The 23,023-nt window shown below is 39.1% G+C and overlaps 1 protein-coding gene across 1 annotated transcript in view; it reads right to left on the reverse strand.

Annotated features, from left to right (window-relative positions):
* Positions 1–23,023, reverse strand: part of LOC144509276 (protein argonaute-1-like) — a 101,569-nt gene that overhangs the window by 18,316 nt on the left and 60,230 nt on the right. Inside the window, exons 12-14 of the mRNA XM_078237897.1 lie at positions 20,050–20,234; positions 17,901–18,060; positions 10,167–10,257 (exon numbers count right to left, since the gene is read on the reverse strand). Coding sequence (XP_078094023.1) covers positions 10,167–10,257; positions 17,901–18,060; positions 20,050–20,234 — 436 coding nt within the window. The remainder of the gene's footprint in view (positions 1–10,166; positions 10,258–17,900; positions 18,061–20,049; positions 20,235–23,023) is intronic.

Here is a 23,023-nt window from a genome sequence, read left to right on the forward strand (position 1 = left end):
GAAGGTTTTGTCCCTGAATAATTTGTGACAATTAGCCAAGGCTAGATTAATGCATTAACAGAAAGGTTAGAGTTATTTCCTCTTTCTTAGCTCCTGTTCTTCACAGAAATAGTTGAGAGAATCATAGAATCCTACAGCCATTTGGCCCATTGAGTCTGCACCGACCACAATCCCACCCAGGCCCTATCCCCATGCATTTACCCTGGCTAATCCCCCTGACACTAAGGGGCAACGTAGCATGGGCAATCCATCTAACCTTCACACTGTTTGGACTGTGGGAGGAAACCGGAGCACCCGGAGGAAACCCACGCAGACATGGGGAAAATGTGCAAACTTCACACAGACAGTGAGCCAAGCCAGGAATCGAATCCGGGCCCCTGGTGCTGTGAGGCAGCAATGCTAACCACTGTGCCACCGTGCCGACAAAAGCACAGCATCTCTGGGACTGTAAATAGAAAAAGGTAATCCAGTTAGCAATTCAGCTAAATGTGCTAGAATTCAGTTGCAGATAAAGCAGCTTGAGATAAGTAGAAGCTTGAATTTGAAAAAGAAAAAAGGAAGCTTGAACTTGGAACTCCAGAGAAGGTTAGCAAAGGAGGATAAAGATAAAGAAAGAAAAGAGGGTTTCAAAGAGAGAAAGGAATCAAACAGCATGAACTGGCCAGAGAAAATCTTTGAAAGATTTGAAAGAACATCTAGTAGTTCAGATGAGGAAGAGAGTCCCATTTCAAGCCTTAATGTAACCCAGAATCTTTGCTTATTGCCTCAATTCGGAGCTGAAATATTTTATTTAATTTGAAAATACAGCTACAAAATTAAAATGGCCAAAGTACACATGGGTTCTCATTTTGCAAAGTGTTTTGATTGGGAAGGCAATGGATGTGTATTCCAGTCTAATCTTCAGATTATGAGGTAGTTAAAACTGTGGTACTTAAAATCACAGAATCCTTACAGTGTAGAAGGAGGCCATTTGGCCCATCGAGTCTGCATCGACTCTTTGACAGAGTATCTTACCCAGGCCCTCTTCCCCACCCTGTCCCTGTAATCTCACACATTTACCATTATCAATCCACCTAACCTGCACATCTTTGAACTGTGGGAGAAAACCCACACAGACATGGGGAGAACGTGCAAACTCCATACAGTCACACAAGGCCAAAACTGAACCCAGGTCGCTGGCGCTGTGAGGCAGCAGTGCTAACCACAGGGCCAACATGCCGCCCGACTGCTTATGAACTTGTCCCCGAAACATATCAGTTACAGGAATTGAAAGAAAGTAAACAAATGAAATGTTTGTAGAATTTGTTAGGGAGAATGAAATGGTGTGGGACCAGTGGTTTTGATCCTTGAGGTTAAAACAAAATTTTGAGATCGTGGGGGAGCTAATGCTGAAAGAATTTTGAAACAACATCCCAATAGTGATTAGGTCACACCTGGGAGACTATGGGGGTTTCCAAAGTACGGGAAGCAACAGTTCTAGGAATGAAATATCCCATTGATAGCTAGGGGGCAGTAGATCTCATTTTGTAAACCTACAGGGAAGTTGGAGAAACAGGAAGAGTCTTAGCTTTATGAAAAAATAGAAGCTGTTCTGGTGAACAAAAACAATGATGCAGAGGATAAAACTGACACAAGAAAACCAGCGTGCTTTTATTGCAATATGACAGGTCATCTCAAAGCCCACTACTGGAAGCTGAATGGTAAACCAGTGACAGTAATAGGAACACAAGGGGTCTTCAGGAAATACAGTACCAATGAAGGAAATGGATATTAAAACAGTGGCACTGGTGCAAGGGACATGAATTTCCACAGAGAAAGTTGCATTAGAAAGAGAAATTTGAGAGAACCTCAATGCTACTCATGTTTTTGCAACAGGAAAAGATAGAACTTACAAAAGAATTATAAAGGGTATATAGGAAAAGGAAGTCACTTCATTTTTGTCCTAGATCTTAGAAACATTATCTTGAGAAATACAGATTCGATTCAGAGCTTATTGTTGGCAAAAGATTTTTACCTTTCTTTAGAGAGTTTGCTGAATTGGAATGTAATAATAGACAGCTGATGGGAATAGTGTGCCTTATTTATGACGTGAAGCAATTTTAAGTTGTGCTCTGATGAAGTGGCCTTTTTGTGTGGTTGGAGTCTAAAATTACCTATGACAAATGTTAAGTTTTATGTGGGCAATGTATAGTTTTTCCAGAACCTGGGATGGCGTGTTACAGTTCCAAAGTTGTTCCTGTGAATAAAAACTCCTTGCCCAATTGTGATAAAATTGAGTAAAGAACTGATCCAAGTAACTACTGATCTTGAAGCAACCGAAATACTTACAGAATTGAAAGTTAAGAATTTTCAGCAGAAAGGACTGAAACCATAAAATGATCCAGAAGGGTCAATGACCATGGACACCAAAATGCTTGCCTGTATTGAGACAGAGGGTACAGCAGCAGGAATTCAGGCAAGTGCACAGTACATAAAAGACTGAAACTCTCAGAGGATTGGAATGATGTGGTTTGTGAATTGTGTACAAGAATTGAAGAAAGAAAAATTAAAATCCAGAGCGAGGAAGAGGTTGACGTTGCTCAAAAATAATTAAATAGAACCAATTTTGAATGGGATTATGCAAAACTGCAAATTCAAACCAAGCAGGAATACCAAACCCTTTGGTGTGAACATTAAAAAAACTCAATAACATCCTTGAAACAGCTAAAAGAGATTTCAACTAGAGGGGAAATAAATTGTTGACGCACAAAGAAGCCATTTTGAACTTATTGTCTCAAAATGAGAATTTAGCACCTTTGAGTGAGAGAATGGGCAAGAAAAAAATACAAGCTTGGGATTGTGATCGTTCTATGATGTTAAATACTGTCAAACCTATTTGTTACATGCGCTGGCTTTTGTTTTGGTTAAACCTTGGTACCTTTATAATACAAGATGTGCAACAAAACAAAAAAGGTATCTATACAATATGTAATAAGCTATTTGTTAGACGTTTACGATGTCAAATACATCTTGGGATGAAATTGTAAAGAAATCTTTGGTGTAGTGAAGCCTTTTTTCTTCCAAAGGGAGGATGTGATAAGAGTCAAACTTACCTTAATGTTGAGAGTGGAGGTCGAGAACTTCAACTCCCCGACAATTCTGGGAGTAGACTAAGAGTAGGCTGCACACGGACAATCGGCATTTTTATGTTCTTTGGGCCCAGCCTGCCTGTGCAAATGGCCAGGTGACCAGGAGCAGAGCAACATCGAGAAGAATCCCAGCCAGGGGACAGGGAGAGTTATTGATAGAATTGTAAAATGTTTTCTCTTTCTGAATTTGTATAGTAAAGTTTATTTTTGTTTGTTCAAATCCTATGCAATCTTGTGGTTTTATTTACTGAGCAACTGTCTAAAATCTCAACCATGGTCTATTTTAAACAAAACGTTATTGGTTCCTAACCAGATCTTACCAACAACTTGGGGGTCTGACCAAGGATCATAAGAGTGTGCACATGCATGATGCTCTCATGTGTGTCCTTCTACCAGCCCATAATACCCAGGACCCGATGACTCCTCAGTTATAATCAAGGTGCAATTTGATGAAGTTGTTCTGGGGCCTCATCTATCAGACACAAGGGCCCTAACAGGTTCCACTGGTTTCTGCCACTGAGCACAGTTATCTTTCCCAAGTACAGCTGAGTACTTTTAGATAGTGCACATTATGGTCTGTATGCAGAAGCATGGCTACCTTGAAAGTCAATGCCAGTTCAATGTGACCTCCCTTTTCCTTCACAGCAGAGGAAAAGAAGAATCCATAATGTAAACATCACCATCTGCTGTGGTGAGACAGTAACAGTGAAAAGGATATAGCATTCAGAACAATGTGGACCTATGAATAAAAGCAAGGTGGCAAAAAATAGAAAAATGAGTCTTCAACACATAGCAAACTCTGAAGATGGCTACTGGATGTTATGTCTGTCAGTCAGCAGCTGCCTAGCGATCAACAAGCCTCCTTTATCCAAGCATTTGTCGCAACAAGCGAACCATGGGTGCCATGGATTAAAATGAGTGTTCTACTTACTGCAATAGACGAACAATCTAGCAATCATAGGTTTAAACCCTACAGTGGCAAGCTATGAAAATAAGTTCAATAAATCTATCTGGCATCAGGAAAACTTGATGGTTATCGGAAAAATAGCTGCATAGTTACCATCAACCCTACACAATGTGGTTGATTTGTAATGGTTTTTGAAATGGCCTATCAAGCGTGTTGCTACAGAAGAACAGTAAGCAGCTCAAGAAGACACCACCACCTTGCCAGGACCACGAGCGATAGGCAATGTGACCTTGTCTGTGTTGCTGCATCGGGAGTCCAAACAATCAAAAGCCACTTCCAAATGTAATTTGCATATGATAGCCAGTATTTGGCTGCAGGATTCTCTCAGTCTCGGAGAATGGCAATGTAATACATCCTCAAACAGATCTCTCATTCAGCCACACCACCTTCAACCAGAAATGGGTGATAAACCTGAGGAAACTCTTGCCTATTCATTACTTCTCACTTGGGGCTGTGCAAAAAGTTTCATTCTGTTACCATATGTACTTTGTGCAATTAATATTGATATCATAAAATGTTTCATGTATTCTATATACATATATTTTAAAGTCTTGACAAACACAACTAACAAAATTTTATCATTTGTTATAGAGCTGCCATAAAAAGGCCTTTGTTTAAATTCCACTGATGGAAAGAGTGACATCACTTTATACTAGTTTATGAGTCAGCTGGCAGTTGCTGTCACCAGGCAACAACCCTGTTAGCGTGAGTTAACTGGTGACACACAGAGGTACTGTTTTCAAAGCAAATGCATGTAGTGAGAAAGCATGGTACAATGTGTAGGACTTTAACATATCAGGCATGGATCCCAGCATCTGATACAATATCATTCTGAAGCACAATGTGTGTTCTTCTGGCTCCTTATGATATTCCTTATGGAAAAGCTTCAATTATCAAATGTCCCAAACATGTCATGCGCTTAGCTCTTCATTATTTAAAGTCTATTTTATATTGAACCATAAGATAAATTTGACTTTTTAAAATAAAGGCAAGGCGGCAAATTATATTCCCATATCAGGACATCCATGGTGTCCAGAAGTTTAGATGAGCACGTGCACATTCTGGCAAGAACACAATAATTCTCCACGTTCGGAATTTAGACATATTGCGAGAAAGGGTTGCTCACTCATGCTGAAATTGGGACTCAGTTCAATACTGAGGGGGACTGGATTAACTCATTTGCTCAATTTAGTTCCTAACAATGGGCCACATTATGTCTACAGATGGAACATGAACAAATTGGTTCTAAACCAGTGCAGACTGGAAATGGACTTTAATGCTCATCTAAATATAGCTTTAGGACCATAGAAAATTACAGCTCAGAAACAGGCCTTTTGGCCCTTCTTGTCTGTGCCGAACCATTTTTTGCCTAGTCCCACTGACCTGCACTTGGACCAATAGAACCATAGAAAAACCAATAGAACCCATAGAAAATGGTTATAAAATTGAATCATATGTCTGTAGATCAGGAAAGTTTGCCATGGATCTGACAGCGATTTAATATTTTGTGAGTGAAAGATTAAGGATTTGTGTGTGGATGGCAAGGATTGAAAGTCACCCAAACCACAGGGTAGACAAAAAATACAAAGTAGAGACACAGAAAAATAGAAATCCAGCTGCTCTAGACTATTGTTTGCTAACGACCTGGGAACAGATGGATTGTCTGCTTGTGCTTGTTTGGGGAGAAGGGGACAGGAGACCCAAGTTTAAATCCCAGCAAAACAGAAGCTTCGTATCATCTGCAGTTGTTGGACACACTGGGCGGAATTTTCCCGTCCCACCCACCACCGGAATTGTAGCGGGCAGCTCACTGACCATGCAAAGATCCGTTGACTTCGGGCGGGATTTTCTAGCCTTGGGGCGAGCGTGGCCGGAAATCCAGCCCATTGATTTTTTTTTTTGCACAGAAAAAGTTGAATCCCCAAAGCTATCAATCTCAGCAAGTAGAGAAACAAAATCAGAAACTGTTCTACACAATCGTGCACTTTTATCTGATCATGCAGAAAAAAATTCTCCATTTATACTCGGGTAAGAACCAGATTGCAACCATTGGTGAACCTCCCAGATTTCTCTAGAGGAATGAAATTACCAGATTAAATAAATACAAAACACATACACTGACATGCAAATACTGTTGTACTTCAATATAATTGAATGCGAGCACCAAGCGAGTTTGATATGCATTAAACTAACTTTGTCTCTACTAATGGTTTTGCCATTCTATTCTGTGTGAAGTTCATGTACCATCTTCTGGACTGGAATCCCATAAATTAATCAGCAGCTCCTGCATTAATAATTATCTCCACTCTTCTATACTGGCATCAATTGTAAGGCAACCAGCTGAACTACAAGTTTACTTTGCACGTGACCTGCATTTGCTCATTAAAATATCTTGCACATTAACCAGTTTATTTGATTCATATGCAAAGCCTTGATTTAATTCTTGCATATGGGGACTTGGATTCTATTTAAGCTTCATTCAAAGCAAGCAGCAGGATCATTTCTTTTTTCACAAGAATGTTGATAAAAAGTTCAAGGTTATTGTTTCCTGATTTCAGAAAAATGTGCTATTTGCAAGTACGTAGTCAGATTTCCTACTGGCTCTCCAGCTATTTTGCCTCAAATCTCCGACTTCAAAATTAAGACAATGTCAAGTTCCAAGCACATAATTGTTAGTGTTCTGATTTTGAACTTTAATTGATGAATCAGTGGGTTTATCCAGCAAATAGGTCTCAGGCTCCAGCTCTGGATTACACTGGATTTGTTGAATTAGTTGGACAAGCTATAACTGTCCTAACATTGGCCCCTGTGCCTATGATAACAGAGCAAAGATCCATTCAACAATCAAATGTTGAACTACACAGCCAAAAAACAGTAGAAGTCAAAGGAAGTTGTGATTAAATATATGTCTGGTCAGACATACCTGAACTAATTTGGCTAGTTCTGGCCTCAGTAACAGGAGGCTGTCAAATGATGGAGATAGTGCACAGAAGAGCTGTAAAACTGACCCTTAGTTTCATCAGGTGATCTTGCAGAGTTATGATAGTAAAAGCATGGAAAAAGTTCATTGAGAACATTACTTTAAACTAAATTGTGAAAGTAGGGCAAAATGATACCGGCATAAATTAATAAAGATGTGGAGATGCCGGTGTTGGACTGGGGTAGGCACAGAAAGTAGTCTCACAACACCGGATTAAAGTCTAACAGGTTTATTTGGTAGCACGAGCTTTTAGAGCGTTGCCCCTTCATCAGGTAATCACCGTGCTACCAAATAAACCTATTGGACTTTAACCTGGTGTTGTGAGGCTACTTACTGTGCGTAAATTAATAAAGCTCGACTTTCAGATTGATAGCAGGATTCGAGTGTTTTTGTTGAGTGGATCTTTGTTCTATTTATCATAGACAGTGGAACCTTTGTAGAGTGATCTACACTCGGCATAGACCTTTTGGGTGGAGAGATGAAAGGGAAAACCCTGGAATCATTTAAAAAAGTAAAAGAATGCAGCAACAGTGGAATTAATGCATGTTATAGATAGATGAATTTAAATGGGTCTATTGGTCTATCTAATCTTTGAGCTTGTGAGGGGTAAAAAAAGATCAACCAGGCTGCCTTGCTTAATTGCTATCTAGCAACTTCAATAGGAAATGAGTACATGGATGAATACAGGAAAACAGCTTTGGTTTTGGCTCCAATGCTTCTATATCAAGTTGCCTGTCAGTACTCCCAATCTAAGATCATACACGGATGGGGCAGCAGAGCACTTATGATACTTGCAAAACTGTACTCCCAACAAGGAACCAGCACTTTCAGTAGAGGGAGGAAGATGAAAATGTTGGGAGAGAAAACTGGTCAGAAAAATCATTTAAATTCATAAAAATATTTAAACCCAAGGTTTGAAAATATATCCTAGGTAATAGTCTATCATTATTCTAGTGACAGCAGCACACAGATGCTCCCTGCTGGTAAAAACTGTGTAGCAATACAAAACAAATACCTGGAAGACTTTTTCCTTTACTGTTTAAGATACAACTAAGTGGTTTTAATAAAGTTGACCTTGGAACTCATTGCATTTGGTGTAGCTCCCAAAAGGCTTTTTTAAAATATTATATTATCACTGCTTCTGATGGAGGAATACTTGGCTGTAGTCTATAGTGCAACCAAGCATAAGTTTTGTATCCTGACATAATTGTGGACCCATTATAATGTTATGTACTCATTACCTTTAAGTTAAGAAAGAAGATGAAACTGTATTTGTATAGCATCTTTCATGTCTAAAAAGCATCCCAAAGAGAGTCACCGTCCTTTATTTTTTTCACTCTCAGTTCTATCACCTCTCTTTATTTCTGTAGCAAATTTAACTCCTTCTCACATCATTCCTGTTTCTTTCTCAAAAGTTAAAAGTTAAATCTCACCGGTTAAGTGAATACACTATTTATCTTGCCATTCATTAACCAAAAATGTGCTGCTGACCTTGTCACACCTTCATCAGCTCACATTCCCAGCAAGTTATTCCACGAAAAAATTGAGCTGAAGTTGCATAAAAATGTATAATGGCCTAAATCACAAGATGAACCACTGCAGCAAGATCTAGCACAATGTTTAAATGTGTTTACATTTAACTATCCCTGTGAGGCACCAAAGTATGACCAAACATAGATAGACTGACACCACCTCCAACCTCTTTGCGTCCGCTGATATCATCACTGGAATTCCATTATTAAGCCAAAGATATTGCTTACAAACTGAAATATAAATCTTAGAATCACAGAATCCCTACAGTGCAGAAAGAAGCCATTTCACCGATCGAGTCTGCACTAACTCTCTGAAAGAACATCCCACCCAGGGCGCCCCTCCGCATTTTGTCTGTAACCCTGTGTATTTACCATGGCTAACCATTGTCCACATAACCTACACATCTTGGACACTAAGGGGCAATTTAGCACGGCCAATCTACCTAACCTGCACATCTTTGGACTGTGGTGGGAAGCACAAGCAGCCAGAGGAAACTCACGCATTCACGGGGAGAATGTGCAAATTCCACGCAGACAATCACCCAAGGCTGGAATCGAACTCAGGTCCTTGGCGCTGTGAGGCAGCAGTGCTAACCACTGTGCCACCATGCCGTTCAATAGGTTAACTAGTTTTGGGCACTTCTCATTTTTCCATAGTGTCTATGCTGCTAAAATATTTTAAAATGCTTTGAATTAAAATATTTATGATACATAGTTATGGTTGTTAAATTGGAATGTGTGCCTACCATTCTGCGTTAGTATTGTTATACAAACAGCTATGGATGAATAACCGGTTAATATGGCACTGATTGAGGGAGTAAAGCCGCCCCAAGGAATAAGATAATTGCTGTTGTCCTTTGACTGAGTATCCTAATTTTTTAATGTCCACCAAACAGGAAAAGATAATTATGAAGTATTATTTTGAGAGAATTATTGCTTGCCAACATGTTGAATGTGAAAGTGTCAAATATTACATAAGTACATAAAAGTGAATGTACTAAAAACTGTACAGAACACTGTCATTTTGTTACACATGCAAAGCATTATTAAAATACTCGAAGCCCTATGTTACGAACTAAAACTGACAAGTGCATTCCAATCTACAAAATTCCTTGGCCAAACAACAATTAAATTCAATGACCTGAAGCTGGGGGTGAAATTCAACGTTGGCAGAAACACTAAATGGGTGGCCCTGGATTGTCCGACCATTATAAACCTGTCTGATTTTTCTCTTGCATTGCAGAATGGATAATTGGGGGTGGGCTGCTATACAGAGGTTGGTTGGTTTTAACACTTGTTTTTGCCTGGCAGAAATTGTATTGTCATAGCAATAAGACATTTTTTGATCTTAAAAGGGAAAGGCCATTTAAACATAGCTTTACAATAGCAGCGGAACATCCGTTCTGAATTACTCAATCAAAATAAACAGGCCATTTAATTTGCCATCACATTTGTACACAAAAGCTCTCTCACTGGCAGATAAAAGTCCTTCAATTATGTTTCACTGACAACAATCATTACAGTACATAATTTTTTGACATCCTAAAGTACAAACTTACTGCTGTTATTGAGGGTTTCTTGCCATCTCCAGCTGGTGGGTGTGTGACATCGGCTCCCAAGAAGATCACAGGCTGCTGGAACACAGCCGAACTGGAAGGAAACAGGTGGAAATCCTTTTCTAAACTTGACTTACATAAAGTGAATAAGGTTTTGAAAGCACTGAACGGTGCCAAAGCATCAACACAACATTGAAGTTTAAGTTTTCTGCAAAAATGAACTGTTGAATCATTGCTTTTTTCATACACAGGTTTTTCCTCAATTCCAAACGCAGTCAACATTCCATATTTCTAAACTGCATAGGCCATGATAATTATTCAATGTGGCCACTAAGGTTTCTAGTCAGAAGAATGATAAATTATTCAGTCTGTATTCAAGTAATTGTGTGAAAAGGTGAATTTGACATGCTCTGTCAAATCATCTATCTTACTTTGCACAGGAATCAAAACTCTTACAGTTGACAGAAGTAGATGGGAGATCCTGATTTTGATCTGCTTTTCAGGATTTTGCCACCTCCAACAGCAAGTGCACTGTTGGAGATAACTCTTCAGAGTAAACATAGTGGAGTGAGTTTTAGTTGGCATCAACAAATACAAACAACCCACTCTTCCTATTTCTGACTTGTAGGCCATGCCCCATCACCCTTTTGAAATTGGACTCTCGATGCAGTTGTTTGTTGTTGATGTATTGGCCTAAATCTAATTGAGCATGTACAAAATGGCAAATTTTGTGGTTATAAACAGAGTACTAAACACAATTATGCCCAATTTTTCTAATCTGAAATTTCACAGTTTGCTTTTCCACTGCTGTAAGTTAGTCAAACTTAAGCACAGAAATGTGAAGTCTTATTATTCAGTTAATGGATTAAACTTGTAAATCTGATTGCATTTGTAAATTTGGCTGCACCTTTCTAAAACGGAACTACTTGCATTGTACATTCTGCAGCTGGACCCTGTTATTTGGGGAACCTTAATCTTTTTTCACAACACCTTCATCTTATGTTTTACATTTTTTATTTTATAAAAAGTTTCATATAACACAAGACAGACCAGAAATCATATGAAAAGGGTTATCCTTTGCAATAAAGCACCAATCAGTTTACATCTGGGATAGGTTGAGGCAGAGAGCAGTAAGTGAAGGTGAGACACAATTCCCCAGTAGGGAAAAGGGAAACATTGGAGGGTAAGCCTACCTGTAGAACTTTCTGCCAGCCAATTTGAGTGGTATTTGAAGACTTGCAGAAATGGTACATGGCACAGATCACTAAAGGTTTAGGTAAGAGAATAGAATGCTATTACATTGAGGCTTTTGTTGAATTGCTGTATTACAATTCAACAGGCAGCTGATTTATTAAACTGATTGAATAGGTCAAATGTCATTTTTATTTTATATGCTTCTCATGTTTATCTCTGTTTCCTGGATCAAAATCTGGAATGCTACCCATCTTTCCATAATCCTTTCAGATCAACTCTCATCACCCCATTTCTCAAAAAGGTCAACCTTGACTCGGTGTGCTTGCAAACTAACCCCTCCCCCATCATGTAAAATCTTCCATTCTTCTTCAAATGTGTTGCTATTATCACAAAAATGTGTCCCTCCTTTCAGGAGTTCCATTTTTGAACACCTCCAATCAAGTTTCTGTACCTTCAACAGCACTGAAACTGTTCTAATCAAAGTCACAAATGATACCTTCATGATCATGATTCATTGTCATGAAATGATGATTGTCACACCCACAAGCTTGACCCATCAACAGCTTTTAACATGGTTGACCACACCACCCTCCTCCAAACCCTCTCCATTTCCCGGATAACTGAGACCTCCCTTGCCTGATTCCATGAGAATCTTCTGCAATGGCGTCTCTTCCCAACCTAGAACCATTCCATTTGGAACGTCCTCATGACCTATTATTATTGCCTTCCTAAATGCTGCCTCTCAGCAACATCATCTGAAGACATGTCAGATGTCTCAGATTTCCCCCTCCCTGGCAAGACCACCTTCCCATTCAGGATCAACAAAATAGTTTGCAACCTCTGTATCCTGTTTGGCCTCAAGATGAGCTACTGACCACATATCCTCTTTATCACAAAGACCTTTAATTCCAATTCTATAAAATCACCTATCTCCTCCCACCTCAGCTTGACTGCAGCTGAAACCATCATCCACATTTTTATTAACCCCAAACTATTTCAATACTTTCCTGGCAGCCTTCCATAAACTTGAGCTCATCCAAAATTCCTCTGCTCATTTCTTGACCATCACCGAGTCCTACTCACCCACCATCCCTGTGCTCGTTGACCTACGCTGGCTCCTGTTCCACCAGTGCCTTGATTTAAAAATTCTGTGTTGAATTCCTCAATGACCTTACCCCTCCCTATGTCTGCAACCTATTCCAAGAACTTTATTCCTCAAACTCTGTCCTCTTTGATACAACCCATTCTCCCCAACATTGGCAACCATGCCTTTAGCTCATGTACTGAAATTCTCTCTGTGTGCCCTTTCTCCATCTTACAAACGACTTGAACCAAGGTTTTAGTCACCTATCCGAATATCTTCCCCTTCGGCTTGGAATGCCTTGGGGTGTTTTTCTACATTAAATGTGCTATGTAAATGCAGGTTGTAGCTGATTCCTTATGCAAGGTATTGCAGCACTATAATTTTAAATAACCCATGTTTTTCCCCGTTCAATCGGGAATGTAGGGATTGATGGTAAGCCCAACATTTTTTGCCCATTCCTAATTGCTCTAGAGAAGATGCTGGTGAATTGCCTTCTTAAATACAAGTGGGGATTTTCACAGTAACTTAATTGCAGTGTTAATTTAAGCCTACTTGTGACACTAATAAATAAACTTTTAAAAACTTTTAAACTTTAGAATAGTTTGCTGGGGCTGTGCTGAGGGCCTGGAGTTATATGGGCCATATCTGGTATGGACAACAGATTTTCTTTCCTAAAGGATGTAAGTGAACCAGACAGGTTTTTCCGACAATCCGGTAGTTTCATGGTCATTATTATATCCAGATGTATCTAATTAACTGAATTTAAATTCCCCAACTGCTATGGTGAGATTTAAACTCATGTGTCTGGATCATTAGACCCGACATCTGGATTACTCATCCAGTACCCGGACTTAGTGTGACAGAAATCAATAATTCTTGAGAGAGTTGAACATGATTGGTAAAAATACTAAAATAATGACTACTTAATGAAATCCATTTCCGTTGTCCTTTCTTCTCCCAGCCCTGTTCAATGATATAATCATTGGGTCAATTGACTAACATCTCATTGGAACACCTTTGATTCTGTTGGTAAGTGTTTTTTTAAACCAGAAGGCATTTATTTGTGTTTACTTCAGGTCAATTTTTATTCAATATTTGTTACCTGAAATCAATACAAATGCATGGGCAGACAGGACATCTTAGTTACGATCCTCCTCGCTCTCGTCTATTTTAAGTCCCTTTTCAGCAAACTCATTGGTCTAGTGATCACGTGACTTTTCAAATGTTATTGATACGCTTAAGAATCTCATTGGCCATTAATAATCATGTGATTATTCTGTTGGCGTCATTTAATAGAAATTGAGCGCTGGTAAGTACGTAATCAACACAATTATTTCATTTTCTACTGATAGAGCTCTGGATTGCTGTCAGTAAAGGAAGACCAGCTGGAGGTTTTCATATATTTTTGCTCCAGAAAGTAACTGTTCATGGATTTACCAGCATATCATATATTACCATACAATATTTCTTTTAATTTAGTGCTAAATCTGTCTTAAATTGGGTACATGGGCAAGAATTACATTGAAATCTCCATGAACCCACCTCATATGAAAAATCCTGTTCTAATAGTTTATGTTTTGCAATTACTTGTGGTGTTTGTAAGACTTTTTACATTAGATGCATAATGCGTTGTCACATCACACTTACCATAACTATTGCTGATATATTGCCTGGACTTTGTTAAAAGTGCTACATCTATTGCAATTCTTACCAGTTAAAAAAGCAAAATATTGCATGTTGGAAATCTGAAATAAAATCAGAAGATGCTGGAAATATTTAGCAGGTCAGTCTGCATCTGTGGAGAGAAAGAATTAACGTTTTGGGTCAATGATGACCCTTCATCAGAATGACCTGCTGAGTATTTCCAGCAATTTTCATTTTTGCACCTGTCTTATCTTGCTCTCTAATTTTACCCTGGAACTGGGCACAAGTCCCATTCTTTTCCCGTTGTATGTTGATGCATATTTTAAGATCACACCGTTTCCCTGAAAAAAATAAAATTGGACTCTGCTCCTACCAGATCCTACGACCGCTTGTCCCCTCAGTATCAATGTTGATGCCACGTGACTTTATTCTTACTCGAGTATTAAATCTCATAGCACAGTGGAACTGCAGGAAAACAAGCCTTCAAGTATGAAATACATTTCTGCATTTACTACCTTATATTTCCAAGATCATTGCTATTGCTTTCTCCCCAGCTCTCATCAGGTCTGCCATTCCCTCTGTGCTTGGGTATTGTTAGTCTCAAGCATACTTGCCCCTACTCAGCCCCCCCAATTTCTTCAATCTTCTGATTAAAAATTGCACCACCTGCTCGTAATCATTTTTAACGACTTCCTGAGTCATTCTAACTCACACCATTCTCAGAAAATTTCCTCTGTAAACTTTAGATGGGTTTTAATAGATTAAACAATTCTCCCAAATACCCTTCTGAGAAAGCTTCAAGTTTGTTAGTTACAGTAAAGCTCTCTGCTCATTCGTCATACTGCCAAATTGTTTAGTGCTTTCACTAAGCTTCTCAAAAATAACACCTATTTGTTTTTCCCAGCTGGCATCTTTCCTTTCAAAGTGATATGAAAGACCCCAGGTGGGGAAGACAAAGAGAGATATCAATTAGCGTCATTAAATTCTCTGGTTCACTGAGAGTAGTGCTACGTGGCATTTTGCAATAGGAAGAAAATGTTAATTTATATTTTTACATTCAAAAACCTTCTAATTTATATTCCATTTATGACTTTGGAAACACATTTTATTGAGGCTCAAAATAGATCAGTTTAAATTAACGTGCAACATCCTCCTCATTGATTACTAGGAACAATTAGCAGCAGCTCCAGACATCAATCACTGATGAGGTTTTTCAGTCACATTGTTTCGGCAGACGAATCATAGTGTTCAAAACTGCAAAACAGCAGCTTCCACAGAAATAATCATGTGGTTACCAGGAACCAATAAGCCATTACCATGTAAAGAGAATCTTTCTTAATCTACATTGCCATCTGCCCATTTTTTTGTCGAATTCTCAATTAAACATGCCAGTCAAGTGATAACTGTGCTTAATGAGTGTGCCAGAAAGAACATGAAAATGTCACATGATCAATTTAGGCCAACAAGATTATTTAAGGTATAGTATCGCCAAGATTTTAAGGGTCATATTAATTACTGTTCTAACTGTACACCCATTTTAAAATTATGCATGCACAGAATAATATGCACTTTACATATATTTTTGTCCAAAAGAGGCATCAGTTATGCTATGAAAACAAATTGCATACTGCAGTATGTGCTACATTAAGGAAATATACTCTAACACGAGAATGTATGATTCCCAAAAACAATTATATGCATTTTTGGTCATACTTAAAAATTCTAACTCATGGGGTTTCAGTTAGCAGGAGGTGAGGAACAACCATAATCAGACAAATAATTTCAGAAAGTAATACAACCCTCGGTGAAAATTAACAAATTGCCAAATGTTCTCAAAATTAAAACCTGTTCTTTTGGATCCTGGAATAGAGTAGTGGATTCAGGACAACATTAATTAGCATTTTTGTAGATACACAGCATATTTCCGTATATCCATTCACCCACCCACCTTAACATAATCACAGCTCGAGGGGCAAAAGAAAAGTCATTATTCCCCAGTCAGTATTACCTACTCAGGATACCAACGTTTCTGTTGTTTTTCTGATTTCCTTACTTCTTAATCATTAAGAAACTTTACTTGTTGGAAAAATATATGACTTCACGCAGCTCTTTAGAATGCATTATCTTGTACACCAGATAGGTAAAATCAGTTTTAATTTAAAGTGTGCCTGTTGAAATGCATCTTAGCAACACAACAAACTTCTTTCACAAAACTGTTGTCAGTCTTCAATAAAAACATTAATGACACTAAGGGAAAATGATTTCATTCAGATACCTTGTCACATTCAAACTATAACTTATTATTTTATTATTCCTACAGAGGAATCCTCCTAATGATTTCATACATATTTTGGAGATTGTGCTGAACTTGTACCCTGGATACCAAGAAGCAAATTAATTTCCCTGTAGTGTAGACTCTGGAGCTTACAACTGATGCTTTTTTCCTTCTTGATTTGATGTATGCTTAATAGCTAAACAAGCCTTTCCAAAGCATAATAAGCTCCGTGTTACATTAGCATGACATTCTGCTAAATTTAAAGAGCTGACTGAAAACAATTCAGTGTGTTTAGTTCCAAAACATCTGTTTCTGTTTTAACTCCCTTGGGTCCTTCAGGAAGGACTGTCAAGTTGAAGAGATTAACTTGATGTTTTTGCTTCTTTTTCTGAATTGTTCTAGCCAATCATATTACACAGACAATATTTGACAGCAAGTTGATTTTTATGCTAAAGGTGAAACATTGCATAAAAAAAGCTTCTCATACAATGTTTAATTAATTGGAGGAGGAAGTCTCTCACTGCTTATTTGGTTGAACTGAATGGGGTGAAATTATATGGATTTTAGCTATTTCCACAACCAAGAGGCGTTACAGAAAACATTCCATTGGTTTTCTTTCTCCTTTCCAATGGATCCCATGAAATCAAAGATAATTCCATACCACTTCCATCTGGAGAATGAAAAACAATGCCATTTATATCTTGTTTTCTGGAAGGTAGATAAAGGCATGACTGCCACTATTAACAGCTAAATAAAATCTGACTTCCAAAGTAAGCTGCTGAGTCACCAATATACACAGTCATTGTCAACTGCACTGTTTTCTATTCCAGTTTCCATCAAAGGGAGGGCAGTGGTATGATGTTATTGTCACTGGACTAGTAATCCCACCACAGCAGATGGTGAAATTTAAATTCAATAAGAATCTGGAAGCAAAACTCTAAATAGTGACCATGAAATCATTGACGATTGTTGTACAAACCTATCTGGAAATCTGCCATCTTTACCCAGTCTGGCCTACATGTGACTCCAGATGCACAGGAATGTGGCTGACTCATAACTGCTCTCTGAAATGAACCGAGGAGCTACTCAGCTGTATTCACAAGGCAACTCACTATTACTTTCTCAAGGGCAATTAGGGAATAAATTCTCACCTTACCAACAATGCCCACATCTTGTAAATGAAATGAAAAAATAATGCTGATGAAGCTGCCAACACCATCTCCAGGGAGCTTGGAAAAACAAATGGATCTTTTCAAAGTGCCATGCTATCAATGGGATCTAGGACACACCATTACGTTTCCTGGAAAACGCAAGGTATATTGTTCATAGTATTTGTCTAATAACATTAATGGATAGAAAATCATAGACAAAGTACCCATGAATTTTTGCTAAGCTGTCTGCTGCATCAGAAGTAGGACTTTGAAAAGTTCCTCTCAATAATTTAAAGCAGCTTTCATACCAAACTGCAGTGTTAAAGGTACAAGCTATCAAATATCACATAGTTTAATCCTCATTTGTTTATATGAAATATGGTGCTTACCGCTGATGAGGTACCAATATGTTGTTGATTCCACCCAATTTCACATTGATTTTCAGGCAGAGGTTAGAGAGTGTTTGAGGAGATGTCCTGACGACATTTTTCACCTGAACACATTGTGTGGCCATCCCAAGGAGGGTATCACCGACTCGCTTCACCTCAGCTAAATTGAGAATGGAGAAAAGGTGAGTCACCATTGTCAGAAATTGGTTCCTCAAGATTTGCTTCTACTCATATTAAATATTTTAAGTTAAAAGGGCAATCTGCCCAGCAGCCCATTTGTGGAAAAGTAAAGTTCCAAGATTTTTTTGAAAAGTTGTATCTTTGTTTAAAATACTAAATACTGGCCTTTTGGATAAACTAGCTAAATTCTGTCCTCCAAGTTACACAGTTGTTGGTTCAAGCCCTAACCCAGGACATGAGCACAAAAATCAAGACTGACACTCCCATGTAGAACTGAAAGTCTGCAGGAGGTGCCTTCTTTCAGATATGTTAAACTGAGACTTTGTCTGCCCTCTCGAGTCAATGTAAAAGAAAGCATAGCACTATTCTGAAGTAGAGATGGGAAATTATCCCTTGTGTCCTGGACAATATATAATCCCTCAATCAACATCACAAATTATCTAGTCATTATCACACTGCTGTTTATAGCAGCTTGCCGTGCACAGATTGGACACAATGTTTCCTACATATTAACGATTTGGACTTAAATGTGGGGGTCATGATTGGGAAATTAGCAGACGACATAAAGATTGGCCGAGTAGTGGATTATATGGAAGATAGCTATAATCTCCAAAACAATATAGATGGGTTAGTGGAGTGAGCAGTAAAGTGGCAGATGGATTTTAGCACAGAAAAGTGTGAGGTCATGCATTCAGGGAGGTCAAATAATTATAAAGAGCACACAATAAATGAGAATATACTGGGGAGTACACAATAAATGGGAATATACTAAGAGGGACAGATGAAGTGAGAGATCTTGGCATACAAGTACACAGGTCCCTAAAGGCAGCAATTCAAGTACACAAAGTTGTAAAGAAGCCATATGGAATGCTCTCATTCAATGGCAGAGGTATAGAATATAAAGGTAAGGATATAATGTTGGAATTGTATAAAACTATGAGGCCACAACTGGAGTATTGTTTGCAGTTCTGGTCACCACATTACAAGGAGGATGTAATTGCTCTCGAGAGAGTGCAGGAGGTTACAAGAATGTCGCCAGCGCTAGAAAAGTTTAGCTACGAGGAGAGATTGGGTGGGTTGGGGTTATTTTCCTTGGAACAAAGGCGGCTGAGGGGGGATTTGATTGTGGTGTACAAAATTATGAGGGGAAGAGATAGAGTGGACAGGGTAAAATTGTTATCCTTGGCAGAAAATTCTAGAACCAGGGGACATACATTCAAGGTAAGTGGTAGAAGGTGTAAAGGGACATGAGGAAGAGCTGTTTTACACAGAGAGTAGTCGGTGTCTGTAATTCATTGCCCAAGTTGGTGGTGGAGGCAGAGACCCTAAATTCTTTAAAAAAGTACCTGGATCTGTAAGCGACAGCACTATGGTGCAGGAAAGTGGGATTAGTAAGAGCATCTAGGTGTCCTCGGGTTGGCATGGACAAGGTGAGCCGAATGGCTTCCTGTGCTATAACTTTTCTATGACAACACTTAGAAGTACTTTATTGGCTATAAAATGTTTTAAGACATCTGGGAGTGGGGAGTCATTAAAATGATGGCACAAAGCTTCCATTTTCTTTCCAAATGCCCTTTCTTAATGTATGAGCTTTGCCAGATTATCTGACCGTGAGGAAGAATCGGAGTGGAGCTCAATCATGCCCTCAGCTTTTCTACCAGGTGTTACTGGATGGTGATTGGGAATGGAAACCCTACCCAATGCTTCTTTTCTCAATCCAGGGCTGTGGTCCATTGTAGTGTCACTTTTTCTTTCCCTGCTGAAATCAATTAACTCAGCAAAGACTGATCTTCCTATTCTGTAAATCTTAGTTGTTCATTAAACTTGCTGAGCACACAATAGAATTAACTGATCACTTTTTCACAATGAGACTCATGGAACATAATTGGTGGGAGCAGATAATCAGATAGTGTTTGGCACCAGGTGGTGCCACAGTGCTTCAGAGTCAAACAAATCTCCTATAATGTACCGTAGACAGGTGTTTTCCCAGGTAGAATGACAATGACAAGCTGGAGTCCTGAATAGGTGTTCTTCAGATGCCTGAACATCGGTTCCACACTGTCAGCTCCTTGTGCGTATTTACAGAAGCATGGCTGGCCCTGGATAGGCATTCCCGCATCCTTGGATATCTTTCGTAGCTGGTCAGTAAAACTCCTGTATCATTGAAAGCCAAAAATTTCAATGCTGTGTTCAATGATGAGGCAATTTTCAAAAAAACCTTCAATGTAAAAATAATTTGATTGCCTAAAGCGTTGAGATGATATACTGAGCTTCATGGGCAGCCATTATCTGTTGTACTTTCTGAAAACAATTCAGTGGTTTTTTTGAGGATCTGCCACGCAAGCAGGAAAGTCAATTAGATACATGGAAGATTCTGCTGCCCTGCTAACAGCTATTATGCTTTCCTCCTTTTTAACTGCATTTAAAACAGAAAAAAAATAAAGATTAGCACCAGAAACAGTACTCCTAGATGTGATATATGTAGTTTTCTTCCACATTTCCTATTGTAATCTAATTTAGTGGTTATTGCACTGCAACCAAGATGGATAAGCAAACCACTGAAAATGAATGCATGTTGCATACTACAATAGAATCCTACATTGCAGAAGGAGGCTATTTGGCCCATCGAACCTGCACTGACAACAATCCCACCCAGGTCCTATTCCTGTAACCTCATGTATTTACCCTACTAATCCCCCGACATTTAGGGACAATTTAGCATGTTCAAGCCACCTAATCTGCACATTTTTGGACTGTGGGAGGAAACTGGAGGAAACCCATGCAGACACGAGGAGAATGTGCAGACAGTCACCCCAGGATTGAACTGGAGTCCCTGGCGCTGTGAGGTAACAGTGCTAACCACTGTGCAACCTGGAGGGAATAGAGGGAAGTCAGGGGCTGCACAAGGAAATAATTCTTCATGCTGGATTATGAAATTGCTATTCACATAAAGGAGTTCTCAAAAAATATGGGTGTTCAATTTCTTTGATAACTAACCAAACCTGTGCCAATTTTAAGTAACTGTAACTCTTTCACCCCATGTTTGAAACAGATTTTACAACATAACCTTTTAAATGCAGGTCACAAGCATTTCAAATGTAAAAATGTAAGTGTAAAATACTCAGTGAAGAGCTAAATTTTTGTTAATGCAAACCACAATGGCCCAAATCTTCCTGTCTCCGGCTCATCAGAGATGGGAAGTACATCAGACGACGCCAGAAGATGTGTGTCATGACCCTGTGGAAATCCTGATGCGCAGACGTATGTGAGAATTGCCCAGTAAGTTTAACTTCCGATGGGTTGATTCCCTGCTGCCTGGGACCCTCCAGAAAAGTCTCTGACCCTGAGCTCAGGGCAGAGACTTACGTTAGATACACAGGACTTACCTAGATATTTGCCCTGGAAATGTTATAGTTTAAAACTTGTTTTAACAGCTGGATAACTCCACAACCAGCATCTCCCTTCCCACAACTCACCCATCCAACTTAACCCCCGAATACCTGACAAACTGACTGACTGTCCAACTACCTCCTCAACAGACCCGACTCGCACCCCTCCCCCCCCCCCCCGAATATCTGACTAACCCTAACCACCCACCCATCTCATTGTTTCAGTCACTCATCCATTCACCATTCACTCTTTCATTAAAAAATGGACCTTTAACAGCTTACTTGAACATGACAGCTAGTGTTACAAAGAGGGGAGGCAGTGCCAGATTTAGGCATAAGCTAAACAAGCTACAGCTTAGGGCTTCACAATCCGCAGGGGCCTCACAAAATTTCAGAAGGTTTACAATGAAGAGAACATTTAAGAGCGGATACCAGAAAAGAAAAAGAAAGCATCAGCTTGAAGAGCAACTCAAATAATTACCAAAATATATGAGAGATATCAAGCCAGCCAAATGATAAATATGTAATCAGTAAATGCATTCATTTGAAAATAATTTGTATTTTTCACTTTAAATACCTTGCTATTAAATAATTAAAAGGCATAATTATGTTTTCAATTTTTCTGTGGCGTCCCAAGGTCCTGTTTTGATACACACCTTTGTGAGACCTTTCGGTGTAACTTTTTAACAAGGGGCCTCCAAGCTTTATAAGGCTTAGGTCCTCACCAAGTCCAAATCCGGCACTGTGGGGAAGTATGTGCTCTCCTTGCCCTGACTACTATGAGCTATGATAGACTTAACCAGGAGACACTGCGCTGCTCATTTCTTCTTCAGCCAAGATCAGGTCCTGGAAGAAATGGGAGGCATCGTCGGGTCAGTAAAAGCTTTGCAGGCTGACTGGAAGAACTAGGCCACAAACTCACAATTAGAGTTTAACACAGAAAAACTGTACAGCAAGTGTCAAATGTGCATAATAATGCTCAGCAGCAACTCAAAGTAAAATCCACAATTAGGTTTTACAGGCAGAACATAAAGATCCTTGTGAAATGAGAATTTTGAGTGAGAACTGTGAAACCAAGTCTATATATGTTCCAGTGTACGGCAAGCTATTAATTTTTCTGCACAATTGTGTTCTCACTATCCCAGCAATCCCCTTTGTTCTGGGTTTCCATTGTCAAAAGTGTGTCAGTTTCGTGCACACACAATAGTCTGGGCTATGTCTTCCCCATGTTTCCTGTAAGATCTTGGAGCAACGGAGACAGAGATGTCCTTTTACCAGTTCCTGCCAAGTTGTTGAAATCAAATTGAATGTCAGTCAAGATTGACACTTTGTGACTGGTTAATAGGTAGGTGACTATGCAAACTAAATCATTTGAGTACACTACCAAAAAAAGTAGCATCATCATTCAACTCCACTCACACCGCAGTTCATACCCTGCTGAAACCTTCATCTTTCCAACCATATACTTTTCTCTTTGTTCTTTTACCCATTCGTCCCCTCCCCCTTTCACTTGTTTAAAACCTACAACATCTAACTTTCCCAATACTGATGAAA

The sequence above is a fragment of the Mustelus asterias genome, chromosome 21, assembly GCF_964213995.1.
Source record: "Mustelus asterias chromosome 21, sMusAst1.hap1.1, whole genome shotgun sequence".
Classification (NCBI taxonomy): Eukaryota; Metazoa; Chordata; class Chondrichthyes; order Carcharhiniformes; family Triakidae; genus Mustelus; species Mustelus asterias.